The following is a 16,779-nucleotide window of genomic DNA, read 5'->3' as shown; positions in this document are numbered from 1 at the left end:
TGGTGTTTTGTAAACACCAAAGATGTAATAAAATTATAAAATTATAAAATAAAATAAAAAATAAAAAAACATGATTATAATTATAAGTATGCAGTATCATAACTACATCTTTGGTGTTTACAACACACCAAACCGTTTGAAAATCGGAGGAAAATTGAGCACGCTATGGTTATTTCAAAGTATATGCACCATAGACATAATGTTATGAATGACTGTTTCAAGATGGCCGCGGTTGAGCTACGCTTGCGCCGTCCCCTTGAGCCATCTAGCCTTTATATATATCTATGCTGGTGAGTACATTATGAGATTAGCCCTTGGCGGTGGATGTGTTAATGATGGCAAACCCAATGTTAAATGAAAAGTGCCCGAATTGCTCCGAAACTTTTTCTACCCCCCCTAAGTGGGGGTCTACGAATAAATACTTCGGGCTCGGATTTTGGCTCCGCCCCCCGGAAGTGGGTGAAACAGGCACCTCAAACACTTGGTGGAATTGTTCAAAAATGTTCAAAGTGTTTTTTTTCCGATTTTGTATTTTTCTTAGATGCTTCTTTTTATGCAGACTTTTTCCTTTTTTTTTAATTTTTTTTTTTTTTTTTTTAATATTTCTTTTTATTAACAGACAGAATTGCTCAGTAGCCCCCCCCCTGCACAAGAGGACGTTTTGGTATTGCAGCTGAAAGTGCTGTATAAGCCAGAGACAATTGACTTGGGATGAGTATATCTGAGTGATGATTTAGGCTCAAACCTTTTGAAAAAGGTTTGAGGGACATACACCATATGATATTAAATATCAAATATTTTTTTTTAATTCATGGTGTAGCTCCTTTAATACAAAACATTTTCATAAACTTGTATAACATTACACAAAATATGTAACATAAGTAGTTTTTCGCCGAACGGGCTGTGTAACACCCCATCCGCACTGCCAGCGATGCGACGTGACGCGAAGCGAGCGGGCGATGAAATCTCATTAAAATACATGTTTTTTAATGAGACCGTCCTGACCTACCGTGAGCGACAACGAACCGTGCAACGACGTCGTCCACCCCTCCGCTCGCAGGGTCACTATGCCCTAATTTTGCCCGAAATTGTACTATTTTATATTCTATGCTTTATTTTTGCTACACTGCCTATCTTTGGGCATTGTACATAGGAGTAAGAGACACATTATTGCGCTGAATGATTGTTTTATAGGCCTGGAAATTGGGCTAAATATTCTGGAAAAGTTTTGGAAAAGTTTTGGAAATTCATTGCTAAAAATGTGTGGGGACCCTGTACAGAGACCGTTGTTGCAGAGAGCGTGGTCGTCATCAAGAAGCTGTTGCAGACGCAGCCCTCCCAACACAGTGACATCATCAAACACATGGCCAAGCTGTTTGACAACATTACGGTATGACGTCGTCAAAGTGACATCATCCCTCTGACATCATACAACACAGTGACGGCATCACAACGACATTATTCCATTAAGATCGGGAACGCATCTGTGTCATTTTAATATTTCTTTGGCTATTAAAAAATAGCAGATCTATAAGCTCAAGAAAATCGTGAAAATATGCGCACATCTTTGAGTATATATATTTTTAAAGCGAGCATTTGTAAAATATGTTGTTCCAGGGACCCACCAGAAACAAAGATTTGAGTTACAAATGTTCGCTTTAAAAAAAAATATATATTCAAAGGTTTGCACACATTTTCACGATTTTTCAAAAAATAGCAGATCTACAAGCTCCTAGCCACGCTATGAGCTTGTAGATCTGCTATTTTTGAATAGCCAAAGAAATCTTAAAATGACACAGATACGTTTCCGGATTTAAATGGGTTATACAACCGTTAGGACACACGGGCTGATACACCAGTTGTTCTGTTTGGCCTTTACTTTTGCGCTGATGCGTTAAAACACATAAAACTCTGTTCTGTACCTTCTCGTATAGAGCAGGGATATCACATGGAGAAAATTGTAGATCTCAGAGCTCACAACATGTTTCGAGCTTGTAGATGGTATTAAAAGGATTAAAGAGAGAGAGAGAGACACATTATTTTGACATGGTTAAAATGTTAATGTTTGTCTGGCTGATTCTGGCTGATTCTACAAATGCCTTCTAAATCAGTAGTTTTCAAACCTTTTTTTGCCAAGGACCCCCAAAATGATATGTATTTAAAGATTTTTCAAACATTTTCAAAAATAGAAGCTGAGTGCGTCACTTCCTGCCACGCTCAGAGCTTATATATATGCTATTTTTGGGAAGCACTGTTCTTCGGAGTTATTTTGGAAAACTTATGTTGCTATATGTACTGCATATAGCTCAAATCTGAAATGGCACAGATGCTTTCCCGGTTTAATGGGTTGTATAAATAAATGCAGGTTCCCATGGCGCGGGCCAGCATCCTGTGGTTGATAGGAGAGTACTGTGAGAGGGTCCCGAAGATCGCCCCCGATGTGCTGCGCAAGATGGCCAAGAGCTTCACCGCAGAGGAAGACATCGTCAAGCTTCAAACCGTCAACCTGGCAGCGAAACTCTACCTGACCAACTCTAAACAGGTACATAACTCTGTATGATGTAAACATTGTGTCCCCCACTGCAGTGCCTAAATATGGGCACGTCTACGTCCAAATACGGTTGTCTTACATCACCACAAGAGTGGGTATAAAAGGAAGTGAAAGCAGTTATTCAGTGTGGTCTGAAGTAGGGATGGCCAAATGGAGACATTTTATTAACCGGTTACCGTTAGGCCTTACCGATTAATGAATCGATAACCGTTAAGATTTGTTTTTTATTTTTTATTTTTTTAAGGGCCAAAGTACATTTTTTTATTTCAAAGGACCAAGTCTACACAGTTTGTTTTGTGTCTCCAGCAGAGTTTCTAGTGTCTCTATCTCTCTCTGGAAGAGGTTGCACATGAACTCTGCAGCCGCACTGAGGCGCTCCAACACAAACAATACCAATAAAGACGAGGAAGAAGAAGAATAAAGTGGAAGTTACGTGTGGTTGCAGGTGTAGACTTAGCCAAAAAACGGTTAATCGTTAGTCGCTAGTATTAATCGGTGGCCGATTTCTTAACGGTTTAAAGGTTACCGGTTGGCCATCCCTAGTCTGAAGCGGTCAGAACTCCCACACGACATCAGGTGGGAACTGGCTGCCATGACTAACCGATGGCTAAGAAATAAATAACAGCCCACGGAAAATAAACGAGACGCGGTCCAATGACGGCGTAGCTTCCATGTGACTCCTGACATCACATTGACGATGAAGTCATTCGGCCCAACTATGGTCGGACGTTCCACTTTCTGTTGTTGTGCTCTTTGCATGCTGGGATTTGTAGTGAGGCGTTGTGTTGTAAGCAAAACGATCTCTTTTAGAGCCATGCCGTCTCACAGAGCCATCCAGTAATGACAGTTAAAGCAGTGGTCCGTTTTCATTTCAAGGACACCCAGTTCCATATGTATTAGGCCATTGATACTTTTTTTCCCCTTCTTTTTATCCCTGGGACCCCAATCTACACTGTCAAATCTTCAGGATTAATTTAACACAAAATAAATAATTAAAAAATAAACAAATACATTCAACACTAAATACTTAGTAAACTTGGCCTTTGGCTCTGTTTGGCTTTTTTCCCCCCACACCAAACCTCTTCACCTAAAATACCAGATCTACAAGCTTGTGGATCTACTATGTTCAGCAAATAGGGATGCAAGGGTTAAAGTGCTTAATGGAAAAAAAAGGTTCCTATCACACAAAGATTTGGCGTCCCCCTTGTAGTAACTCTTGAGGCCCCCTTAGGGGTCCCGGACCCCCTGTTGAAACCCATACAGTGTTACCGCTGAATAGAGTACACTGGTGATATACGTGCAGACTGTAAGAGGGGGTGTCTGCACAATATTGTGCTGGTGTTTTATTTTTTTATTGGATCTTGTTTAGTCGATACAATTATTTGTTTTAGCTCCTGCTCATTTGATTTAGCTATTTTGTCTCATCTGTTTAAGGAAATAGGTAGCTGATATATTGCACTTTTACCTTAGCGCTAGGTATACTCTTAGTTGCTTGTTTTTGCAGAAAATGCACTTAAGACTTCTGGTGATTAGTAGTTTTCGTTCCCTACCTATGTTGAATGCACTTATTGTAAGTCGCTTTGGATAAAAGCGTCTGCTAAATGACTGTAATGTAATGTAATGTTACTACAGAGCTGTCGAATATGAGTTCATTGAGCGAGCAGAGCGGCCATTGTAGACCCCGTTGTAAAAAACGCCCAGCGTTAAATGCTCTGTTAAGCTTCATGAATAATGTCCACACAGCTGATTGGCCTGCACTGTGTTGTCTCCAAAAACAACACAGTATCTGCTCTTTTTCACATTCAAACTCAGTTTAGTTTTGATTTGTTTTTAAAGCCGGTTTGGTAGTTTAGTTTTATGTTGTTGTTTTTTGTAGTTTTTTATTCTTTGCTTTCTTTTTTTTTGTAATATGGATTAGTCGGGGGCAATATAGCGGATCTATAAGCTTACTCCGCATCGCGTTATGAGCTAATATTTTTGACAAAGACTAAATCTAAGAACATTTTCTCTATGATTTTATTTAGCTTATAGTTTTGTAAATACATAAAATAGTTTCAGTTATCATTTTTTTGTAAAGCCAAATTTGTTTGTTATTTTTTGTTTATTTTCATTTTTTTTTTTTTTTTCCCCCTCCCCAATTCTAGATTTTGTTATACAGTATGACAAAAAAGTCCAAGAAGTACTGCTTGACTCCCAAGTGGTGTGGACTGCAGACTTACAAGGAAAACATTCCAAGGCACTTCGTCTTTAACCCATTAAGACCGGGAACGCTAGCCTGGTAAACCCCCCCCCCCCCTGCGGAAATCTCATTTGTATTTGATTTCAGTAGTGAGCCTGGCATGAAAGTCTGTGGCTTTTTGGCTGTGGGCAGGAGTAGTACCGTTGACTGACAACCCCTTCAGCCAATCAGCAGTTCGTTCCACCACCACCACCACCACAGAGCGTAGGAGTAAGGGGACATTCGAAAGGGCCATGCCGAAAATAGGTTGCCTAAGGCGGATACACGAGTATCACTGGCCACCCCTGCCGGGTCTCTGAATTTGTATTTTTAGATAGGCTCTGTCATGATTAATTGACCACATATATGAAGTTCAACAACTAAATGCTATCCGAAAAATATCTCAAAAGTAAATTCCGTGCCACAAAACAGAAGTTTGAGAGCGTTTTGAAGTTTTAAAAAACAGCGGAGACATTTTAATGGCCGCCGTTCGTTTTCGTTTGGCTCCACTCGGCTTCACTGGGCTTCCACCTGATTGGCCAACGTGCGCTGTCAATCACAGAACAATGAGCGAGGACGCTGATACGCTAGTCCATTTTGTGGACGATGCAGAAACGCCCAGATAAGCTCTCCGGCCAGACTCACTACTGAAATTTATAGCAACATACGTTTTTTTCAAAAAACTGTTTTAGAAGAAAAAATTTCGCTTTCAAAAATATATATATATTCAAAGATTTGTGCACATTTTCACGATTTAAAAAAAAATAGCAGATCTACAAGCTCATAGCACGGCACTCGGTGCCGCGCTATGAGCTTGTATATCTGCTATTTTTGAATAGCCAAAGAAATCTTAAAATGACACGGATGCTTCGGTCTTTATGGGTTAACGAAAATAAGTTCAATAGGCAACAGCATGACCAACGCGTGACGACCTAATTAGGCCACTGATCGCTTCCTCCATTCGTTTTCATATAGTTTCAAGTTACTTTAGTTTTATGATAACTATAATAACCCTGGTCTCCCCCAAATCCTGCTGTCCTCCAGACCAAGCTTTTGACCCAGTACATCCTCAACCTGGGCAAATACGACCAGAACTATGACATCAGAGATCGCACGCGCTTCATCAGGCAGCTGATCGTGCCCAACGAGAAGAGCGGCGCCCTCAGCAAGTATGCCAGGCGCATTCTGCTGGCGCCCAAACCCGCCCCCGTCCTCCAGTCTGCCTTCAAAGGTATTATTTATTCATATTATTCATATTATTCATATTATTATTATTTAACCCATTCAGTCGGGGGACGCATCTTGGGTCATTTTTTATTTCTTTGGCCATTCAAAAATAGCAGATCTACAAGCTCATAGCACGGCACATGCTCTGAGCTTGTATCTGCTATTTTTGAGAACCACTGTTCTAAATCCTAGGCAACTTATGTTGATATATATATATATATATATATATATATATATATATATATATCAACTTATGTTGATATATATATATATATATATATATATATATATATATATATATATATATATATATATATATATATATATATGTCCTTACTATGAAGTCATATTGATGTCATCAGGGTTCACCTATCACATAAATGTAGAGGTCCACAATGGAGACCGTTTCCAACTTTTAAATTTTCTATTTTAACCTTTTTCTTTCTTATAGAGACCGTTTTGAGCTGTTAAATGTTCTATTTTAACCCTTTCAGACAGAGACCGTATCCAGCTGTTAAGCCATTAACACATTCCATGCCAGAGTTTAATCTCATAATGTACTCACCAGTGCCAGCGTTTTATTGTTGTTTTTTAGTTTTTTTCATGTCGCCACAGACCTCGCTAAATAAGTTAAAAGTGCGCGTTCATTTGGTTCTAAACACACAGCGGATCCGTGAGAAACGGGCAGCGAAAACAGTTTCCAAATCCGTGCCGCCATCTTGAAGCTACAGCCGAGCAACGGTAAACAGTGATCAGCGAGGAGAAAAACAACAACCAGAGAAAATCGAGTTTTAAACAGGATCCCAGACAGGAAGCGGATACGATCGAAAAAACCGGAACCCGAATAATTCCGTTTCCGACCGGAAACCGGAAACAGAAATGGATAAAAAAAAAATCGGAAAGTGCACCTGGGGCACTTAACATGGGAATCGGCGGTTCGCGTAGATCTACGCGACTGGCACGCTGCGGCTTTAAATAGGTTCGTGTAGATCTACGCGACTGGCATGCAATGTGTTAAGACCTGGAACGCATCCGTGTCATTTTGAATTTCTTTGGCTTTTCAAAAATAGCAGCTGCAGCTTGTATATGTGCTATTTTTGGAAAATATCATGGAGATATGTCCAAATCTTTGATTATATAAATATATATTTAACAGTATTTGCTTTTGGGGGTCCCTGTAACAAAATATTTTGAGATGGGGGTCTGTGGCCAAATACGTATAATTTTGGGTATCCTTGACATGAAAAAGTTGATGTAGTAACATAACGTTTTTCAAAAAACTGTCAGGATTTAGAAAATATTTTGATATTTCTTTTCACAATTTATTCCTTTTTTTAAATACATATTTGAATAAAATGTTCGCTTGAAAAAATATATATATTCAAAGATTTGCACACATTTTTAAAACTAGCAGATCTACAAGCTCATAGCACTATGAGCTTGTATATCTGCTATTTTTGAATAGCCAAAGAAATCTAAAATGCTTTAATGGGTTAAAGTTTTGTATTTGAACCTTTTCTTCCAGATAGAGACCGTTATCAGCTGGGTACTCTGTCCCACACTCTCAACGCTAAAGCGTCAGGCTACCTGGAGCTGTCGGACTGGCCTGAAGTGGCCCCCGACCAGTCTGTGAGGAACGTGGAGGTCATTGAGCCGGTACGTTGTCTACCTCAGCGGTTCTCAACCTGCACCTGTGTGTCTGAGGATGAAATAGTCACTCATGTGTCAGCGAACAGTGCCATCTAGTGGAAAAAACACTGAAAATACCAAAACACGTCAAACCCGTCAATGGCAGTGAATGAGTTAATTTGTAACTTTATAAATATGCAGATACCTTGTATACACTTATACTGTACAGTATGTTGGTTTGTTTACTGTTGAGTAGTGAGAAAACAATGTTGCACATTTAGCTAATCATCTGGGGACCCCCCCAAATAATTAGGGAACCCCTCAGTTTGGGAACCACTGGTCTACTGTACATCTGACCAGTAGGTTGTCTACTTTACACCTGTACTGGACTCCATATTTTATTGTCATCATAGGAAATATAATCCTCATAAATAGCAAGAATAGCCAATCTACAAGCTCACAACGCATCGCAAGCTTTAAGATCAGCTATTTTCTCCTCCTGTGAGTCTGATTGTTCATCCGCCTCTGCCCCGACTTCTTAAGATCGGCCTGTTATAGCACCACCATGAGGCCGATTTCTTAAAAAAAAAAAAAACACATTCTGTCCACACCTCACACAAATCGGTACACATTATCTCTGTAGTCATGTGATCATATCTGTCAGCTTTTTCATGTTGGCCCGTGTTTCACAACATCACAAATCATGAACGCAGTGTCCGCTTGGTGTGAAACTTTGCACGCACATTCCCAGTAGCCCAAGGAAGAACCAGATGTTTCAAATCAGCCACATGGTGGCAGTATAGCAGGTCGTGACACAGCCCTGGGTAGCCAACCTGGCTGGGTGGGGGAACTGCACTCCGAGGAGGGCACTTTTCTAGTTATTATAATTATAATTATTATGAGCCTGCGTTATGCATCCAGATTGGGTCTAGATCCAGTTGATCACAGCTTGGCATTAAAATGATTCTGGAGTGCAGAACACTTGTGGGATTTTGTGTCCCACTCGATATGCAAAAATAATAATAATAATGCTATAATCATTCCTCTAGTGTTTGATTGCTTCTTTTTGTCACTTTGACCTCAATCAGCTCTAGGACAGATTCATTATAATAATCATGTTTATGTTTATTAAAGGATCCCCATTAAAGTCACATGAATAAGATGGCCACTAGGGTCATTGCATTGATTTTGTATAATCTTCATGTTGTGTGTTTATGTCGTTTACTGTATGTTGTTTGACACATTCACTGCCAGGGGCTTTCTAATGCTGGCATTATGACAATTCTTTCAAGAACCACAGAATATTTATTTCCAGTATGATCGATCCCCTGATGGTTGCTAATCGTGAAGGAAATCACTGTGCTTCCGTGAAAATAGCATGTTTCGCCAAAAATACATACAAAAGTACACAGGAGCCAGGAAGTTAACCAGGAAGTGAATGGAGCAGTAAATCTTCGGATCACGGACATATCCGTCTTTGGCGGTTAACGGTTGGATTTGAAAAGACAGATATATCCGTCTTTGGCGGTGAATGTGTTAAGCTTTATATTGCGTGTATCTCCATGTTGTGTGTTAGGTGAAGGAGTGGGCTCCATCTGTAGGAAAATCCAAACCATCCAAATCCTCTAAATCCTCTAAATCCTCTGACAAGTTCTACTCTGACTCTGAGGTGGAGGAGCAGGAAGAGGAGGAGTCTAGCAGCAGCAGCAGTGAGGATGGCAGCGGCAGCAGCAGCAGCAGCAGTAGTGAAGGTGTGTTTGTATCTGTGTTGGTGGGCGCTTTCACAGAAAAAAAGGCTTTTTTTTTTTTTTTTTTTCACAGAAGTGGACGTGGTATTTTTTGCGATCATGTGGTTTTGCTGCTTCTGTGCCTCTGAGGGTCGGATGGCGGGTTGGCGAACGGCGCCATCTAGTAGAAAACCACTGAAAACACGTCAAAGACGTCCTTGGCACTCTGGGCCTTTGGCAAAAAACACGTCAAAGACGTCCTTGGTACTGAATGAGTTAAAGGAGAAATCCGGACATTTTAAGTGTTATCTTTGATGTGTCGATACTCACTCACCGAGGTATGAAGTGGCGTTGAGTTTTTCCAGCGATCCCCCTGTCTGTGAGTCTGGTCGACCCCCACCATTGGAATAGTGGGAGGCGCGTGGCTCAGTGAAAATCGCCTAATTCCACAGCTCCAAACTTCTTTTTTTTTCCACAAATCCTCCTCATGGTGTCTCCTGATACTTTCACATGCACTGTTTATCACTCACGAGCTGGCGTTCATGGTCAGCGACGTGAATGTTTTCCTCTCGCGTGAAATCTCGCGTCTCGCGAGATTTCCCGAGGAGCGCAGTGAGCCGAGGACGGGAAATCTCGCGAGACGCGAGATTTCACGCGAGAGGAAAACATTCACATGTGCATGTGAAAGTATTAGGAGACACCATGAGGAGGATTTGTGGAAAAAATAAGAAGTTTGGAGCTGTGGAATTAGGCGATTTTCACTGAGCCACGCGCCTCCCACTATTCCAATGGTGGGGGTCGACCAGACTCACAGACAGGGGGATCGCTGGAAAAACTCAACGCCACTTCATACCTCGGTGAGTGAGTATCGACACATCAAAGATAACACTTAAAATGTCCGGATTTCTCCTTTAACGGTCACACTATTATTGTGTCAATATTGGTGAAATATCTGTGAAATTGCACAGAGTCAGGCAGCGAGGGCGAGAGCGACGAGGAGAAAAGCAGCGAAGAAGAGTCAGAGAAGAGCTCGAGTGGATCGGAATCAGAACCGACGAAGAAGAAGAAGCAAAAGCCCAAGAAAGAAGCGGACAAGGAGGCAGAGCCTATGGACAGGTATCCACAATGATTCACTGTGTCTTAAACACTTAAATCCCAGCTTTCCCCACAATAACAAAAAACACAAAAGACGCTAGTATAGAACCCTGAGGTACTCCTGTCAACCATATAGGGTTTAAATGGTTAAAAGTACACAGAAGTTTGTCACTCTTTGTTTTGGCAAGGCCTTCCTTGCAGACTTTAATCTCGCTGAGTCGACTACAGTAACAATAGCTCAACTACATAGCCAGTTCCTGTAGAATAAAGGGTTGCCTTTGGGACATAAAATGATATTGTACACACACACACACACACACACACACACACACACACACACACACACACACACTCCTACAGTACACATAGGTAGACGCCTCAATGGCCAGTGGGGCCGCAAGTCAACATCACCCCCATATTATGTAGAGCAGCTTGCCATAACTCCACTGCAAGAAAAGAGACAACAACTTGTTTCTGTTTTGTAATAATAATAATTTATCCAATATATAGCGATTATTTTAGGTACTCAAAGTCGCTTTACAAAAAAAAACAATTTAATTAAGAAATGACTAGCCTGCGTTTTTTTCCCCCATGCCATTGTTTTTTACCTTAAATTGACGGTCTTTGGAGAGCCGCAGAAGTCACGTTGTAGACACGGAAGTAAACAAAAAGTGTCTGGAGGGTGGGGAAGGGTCTCCTCTATCCACGGGAGGATTTTTTTTTACCGCGATCGGCCATTTTGTTGCTATCGCCCGTTGAATAAGGCTTGTTTTCACCAAAAAAAAAAGGAGAAATCCGAGCTACATGTCTTTTTTTTTTTTATCCTGATATAGGAGTGGACGTAGGACGTTTTTTGGGATGACCCATCCGTCCATTCCTTCTGTCAGTGTCAAGGGATCATTCCTAAGTTGTGTTGGAGAGCCCTCTTGTGGATTTATTTATATTTTTTAAAGACTTATGTTTACCTCCTTGGCACGCCATTTTTTTTTTAAAAGGACGAATGCTTACGTCCTTGGCAGGCAATGTGTTAAAAAGGCTAAAAAGTAAGCAAACAAAAAATTACAATAAAAGGCAACCATATAACCATTACTGTTACTATATATGTAAGGTTTTTGTCATAACTACATGTCTGACATTTCTAACAAACCAAGCCGCATGACAATCGGTAGAGAATTCAGTGAGTTATGATGATTTTAATAGTGCAGTGACCCCCTGTTTCAACAGACATACATGTGGCACACATGCATTAGGGGGCGCGGCTTTCCCCCCAAAATATGGCAGCCGTGATGATGCATAGCTACAATGAACCGCAGCGGCCAATGAGGTATCTGCGTGTATATACTGTATCTATGCACACACACTAGGCAGCCAGCAGAGCTGTTGGAATCTCGTTAGTGTGAGTTTCATTAACAAGCTAATCAAGGGGGATTTTCCTCAAGTAGTGTAACCCACATTTTACATGGCTAATGGATAATGACTTCTGATTGGTCGTTTAGCAGCCTGGTGTTAACCAATGAACGAGGTCTGAGTCATTTACTGCTGAATGCAGGCACGCACGCGCACACACACACACACACACACACACACACACACACACACACACACACACACACACACACACACACACACACACACACACACACACACACACACACAGAATGCACCTTCTTTAGCTGTGTGACACACTTCCGACTGAAGACTTATTATGCTCCATCGTACAAAGGTGTTGCATGGCAAACATACAGTAGCAGATCTTCAAACTCACTATGTGTCGTGTCGCAATGAATTGTGAGCTAGTATATCTGCTATTTTCAGTGTGCGACACCTTCCTACGCTGGAGCATAAAATAGACACAACCCTGTTCCCTCCATTACATAATTAAATCACACACACACACACACACACACACACACACACACACACACACACACACACACACACACACACACACACACACACACACAACTGCATTACATTACTTGTGCGGACATCAACGATTTAGTTTGGCGATTTTATAAATGCCACTTGTGAAATGTTGGGCCATTTTTAACCCTAACGTAGAAAATAGCAGATATACAAGCTCACAATCGGTCACAGCGCGAGCGACACTTTGTGAGCTTGTAGCTCTGCGGTTTTCGTGAGCGACATCACCGCACAACTAAGTATAAATTAGGCCTAACCCCAACACCTAAACCTGACCTCTACATGTCTATTCCTCACACCAATTTAAACCTTTTCCTAATTGGAAGCCTAACGTTGACGATGAAACAACCATTTCTCTTCTCAAAAATTGGCCTCACAATGTCTATTTCTCACATTCCACTATACTTGTGGGGACGTTCGTCCCACACACACACACACACACACACACACACACACACACACACACACACACACACACACACACACACACACAGAATGTACCTGCTTTAGCTGTGTGACACCCGACTGACTGACCCTGTCCTCTTCATTAGAGAGGATAATTACAGCAACACACCACATACAGTACACACACACACACACACACACACACACACACACACACACACACACACACACACACACACACACACACACTCTCTCTCTGAACACACACACACACACACACACTCTCTCTGAACACACACACACACACACACACACACACACACACACACACACACACACACACACACACACACACACACACACACACACACACACACACAGTAGTAATTAGAGCTCTCACCCCAGTGCTTCCATAACAAACAGGGCATAATGGCTCATTAATGGGAATATTATGGGATAGTCATTTTAAGCAGGGCTTAATCAGGCCCGGCGTGATTTATATTGCTTTTTTCCTGTTCGCAACAAATGAAATCTGTAGGCCAAATTAATCCTGGCTTTCCATCATCGCACAACTTAAAAAGCCCCTTAATGTGAGTGCTGAGAAGCGCAGGCAGGCCGAGTAAACACAAATTATCAGGACAAATTGGGGGGGGGGAGGAGAGGGAGAGGGAGGGAGGGAGAGAGAGACTAGGGCTGAGCCATATCAATCAAGTCAATATCAATACCGTACTGAAGTCAATATATTATTTCAAACTTTTGCCTCACTTACTGTTAATGAACGATTATTAAAAATAAAACAAACAAGCTTGGTTGTACGCCACCATAGTACAACAAAGTATAAAACAGGGTTTAGTGGTTAATCAGACTAATTAAAGTAATCAATGAATAACTATTAGCATGTTTTCATGTAGATATGTTGATAAATGAGGAACAATTAACCACACAAACAACAACACTTCGGGTCAACTTCTCGTTTTTCCTTTAGCACCTGAAAGATCTCTGAGTTACAATTGCCTAATAGTCTCTAGCTTTTTTTTGTTTTTCGAATAAGTTTGTTTATGTGACGCTGAGAAAATGTTATGATTGATGCAACTGGATCTCCGCGATTAGGCCTATTTATAAACTAAGAGACGCGAGTATTAAACAATATACTACACCCTCTGATCAAGAACAGCGGCTTTAGTTTTTGATTGTTAGAAAAGCCATGTTAGTCAAACGAGTAAACTACCCGCTGTGGATCAATAAACGTAACGACAAGTCCAGGGGACAATCCGTTGGTCATGGCATTGCAGTAGATTAAAAAATTATATATACTCAAGGCACACAGTCCGTTTTAAGGCATCCAAAAAAATGAAGACTGAAACTGGGTTAAATTAAAAAATTAGAATGCACTGTCAGGTCATACAGATACTGTATGTGTGTTCGCCCCAAACACGTGTCTAACAGCCCCCAGAGTAGGGCTGTCCAACCGGAAGCCCAGGGGTCCAATACGACCATACGGATGGTCTCCTGTATCTGTATGCCAGCTCATTCTTATCCTGCTGTTGTAGTCTGCTGCCCCAACAACATGTGTGTAGGTGGGCTACTTAACCTATTAAGACCTGAGGCCTGATTCTACAAATATCCTGTTCTGAAAAACGGTGGTGCTCAAACTTTTTCATGTCAAGGACCCCCAAAATGATTGATGATTTGCACAAATGTTCACGATTTTTGACAGTGATTGACAGTGTCACGAGTCATTTTAACCTGTTAAGACTTGAGGCCGATTCTATGAATGCCTTCTAAATAAGTAGTTCTCAAAATGTCTCATGCTAAGGACCCCCAAATTGATATATATTTGACCCCCATCTGAACATGTTTTATGCCAGGGACCCCCAGAAGAGAAGATTTTTACGGCTATAGCAGTGACAGCAGTGATTCATTTTAATTTCAAGAACCCTCAGTTTAATACATCTCTTGTACAATCTCTCAGAGTTACAGACATTTGGTTCAATTTGTACAATCTCTCAGAGTTACAGACATTTGGTTCCGTTTGTACACTCTCAGTGTTACAGACACATAAGGGTCCATTTGTACACTGTTGGAGTTAACAGACGCACAAGGGTCCATTTGGTTCCATTTGTACACTGTCGGAGTTAACAGGGTCCATTTGGTTCCATGTGTACACTGTCGGAGTTAACAGACGTATAAGGGTCCATTTGGTTCCATCTGTACACTCTCAGAGTTACAGACACATAAGGGTCCAATTGGTTCCATCTGTACACTCTCAGAGTTACAGACACATAAGGGTCCATTTGGTTCCATGTGTACACTCTCAGAGTTACAGACACATAAGGGTCCATTTGGTTCCTAACTATCAATCATCTGACCGGGGACCTCTGGAACCAACTTTAAGAACAACTGATAAATGTCTTTCTATTCCTAACCCTTTCAACTCCTGACTGGTTAAAAAAAAGAAGAAGAAAAGAATCAAACAATTACAGTCAGAATTTATACAAGCTGAACCCATACTAGGTTTGTAATAAAAACTGCAGTTTTAAATAACATATGCAACTCCTTTGAACACTGTTTCAGAGACATAGTCAATTTAATTATTATTCATCTATGAATTTGTATGTTTCAACTTTAAAATCTGTTCATTTCTTGGCCACCAGAGAACATCCTTTGACCACCAGATAACATCATCTTTTGGCATTGTTTAAAGCCACACCCCTTTGCCCTGCTGGGGTATAAAGATGAGATGAAGGGCACGCCCCCGTTTTGGAAGGAAACGCCTACATTCCTCAGGGTGTTCATAGACCAGCTGCTTTAGCTGTTTTAGCTGTAGCTTCCTGAAAGGCCCTCTTTAAAGGCCTCACCGTGGGTTTGTTGGGCTTCTTCCTCATGGAAGACACAGGCTGGGACGCCCTTCGTCTCACCAGGTTCAGGACCTGAGCGTTGCACCAGACTCCCCTGCTCCAAACATTTCACTCCGGCGTGATAATATTTTGGGCCGTGGTGGTACTGCAGGCTCCACTTGCGGATTGCCTGAAAGGCCCTCCTTAAAGGCCTCACCGTGGGTTTGTTGGGCTTCTCCCGGGGCCGTCTACATTCCGGCTGTCAACCGTCTCTCCGGTGGTCACCAGACTGTTCCTGGTTGTCACATAGTCTATTCCTATGAGCCACTACAAATAGAATAACAATAAATAAAAAGACATCACATGGATGGACCTGGGACGTATCATCAGTGTTCTAGCCTTGGGTCATCGGGTGTTTCGGGTCTCGCAACATACACCCTCGCCCAGATGACCCAGCCGGGGTTGATCAAGCCCCGACTTACGTCCCAGTAGCTACCCATGGTCAGTCCTCTTAGGGCAAGACAGTGCCACTCAGTCCGCTTCTCTGGAACTACTCTGCCGGGACTGGGGGAGAGGAGAGGCTCTGGCATGTGGGGGGACTAGGCTCTGTGGATGGCCTCCTGTCCGGGCCCCCCCTTCGTCTCAGCAGGTTCAGGACCTGAGCGTTGCACCAGACTCCCCCGCTCCAAACATTTCACTCCGGCGTGATGGTATCTTCGGCCTTGGTGTTACTGCAGGCTCCACTTGTGGCTTACATGAAAGTCCCTCCTTATTATTATTAGTTAACGTATAACTGAAAAAGGCCGTATCTCGCTTCCTAAGCACTTTTTTAAAACTCTGGCACTGGGACAACATAATATAGAAATAATTATTGTTTATTTGTTTTTGTTCTTTTACATACTCATAGGTAGTACAATTGAGTGCCAGAATTGCCAAACGTTTAAAAAAATAATAATCTGGCACTCAATGAGTTAAAAGCCTCACCGTGGGTTTGTTGGGCTTCTTCCTCACGGAAGACAGGCTGGGGTGCCAACCCATGCTGCTCCCGGGTGCCGATTACATTCCGCCTGTGAACCGTCTCTCCGGTGGTCACCAGACTGTTCCTGGTTGTCACATAGTCTATTCCTTCGAGCCACTATAAATAGAATAACCATAAATAAGAAAAAC

The 16,779-nt window shown here is 41.7% G+C and overlaps 1 protein-coding gene across 2 annotated transcripts in view; it reads left to right on the top strand.

Annotated features, from left to right (window-relative positions):
- The window catches only part of ap3b1a (adaptor related protein complex 3 subunit beta 1a), a 141,895-nt gene that overhangs the window by 57,459 nt on the left and 67,657 nt on the right, over window positions 1-16,779 (top strand). Inside the window, exons 14-19 of one of the 2 annotated variants that reach the window (XM_080420082.1) lie at window positions 1,281-1,390; window positions 2,366-2,542; window positions 5,814-6,000; window positions 7,522-7,652; window positions 9,202-9,376; window positions 10,321-10,468. In XM_080420082.1, coding sequence (XP_080276208.1) covers window positions 1,281-1,390; window positions 2,366-2,542; window positions 5,814-6,000; window positions 7,522-7,652; window positions 9,202-9,376; window positions 10,321-10,468 — 928 coding nt within the window. Of the gene's footprint in view, window positions 1-1,280; window positions 1,391-2,365; window positions 2,543-5,813; window positions 6,001-7,521; window positions 7,653-9,201; window positions 9,385-10,320; window positions 10,469-16,779 lie in introns of both variants that reach the window. The other variant, XM_080420083.1, reaches the window with a different exon arrangement.

Source organism: Gymnoscopelus braueri, assembly GCF_963280865.1.
Source record: "Gymnoscopelus braueri genome assembly, chromosome: 22".
Classification (NCBI taxonomy): Eukaryota; Metazoa; Chordata; class Actinopteri; order Myctophiformes; family Myctophidae; genus Gymnoscopelus; species Gymnoscopelus braueri.
This window is presented reverse-complemented; position numbering and strand designations above follow the sequence as displayed.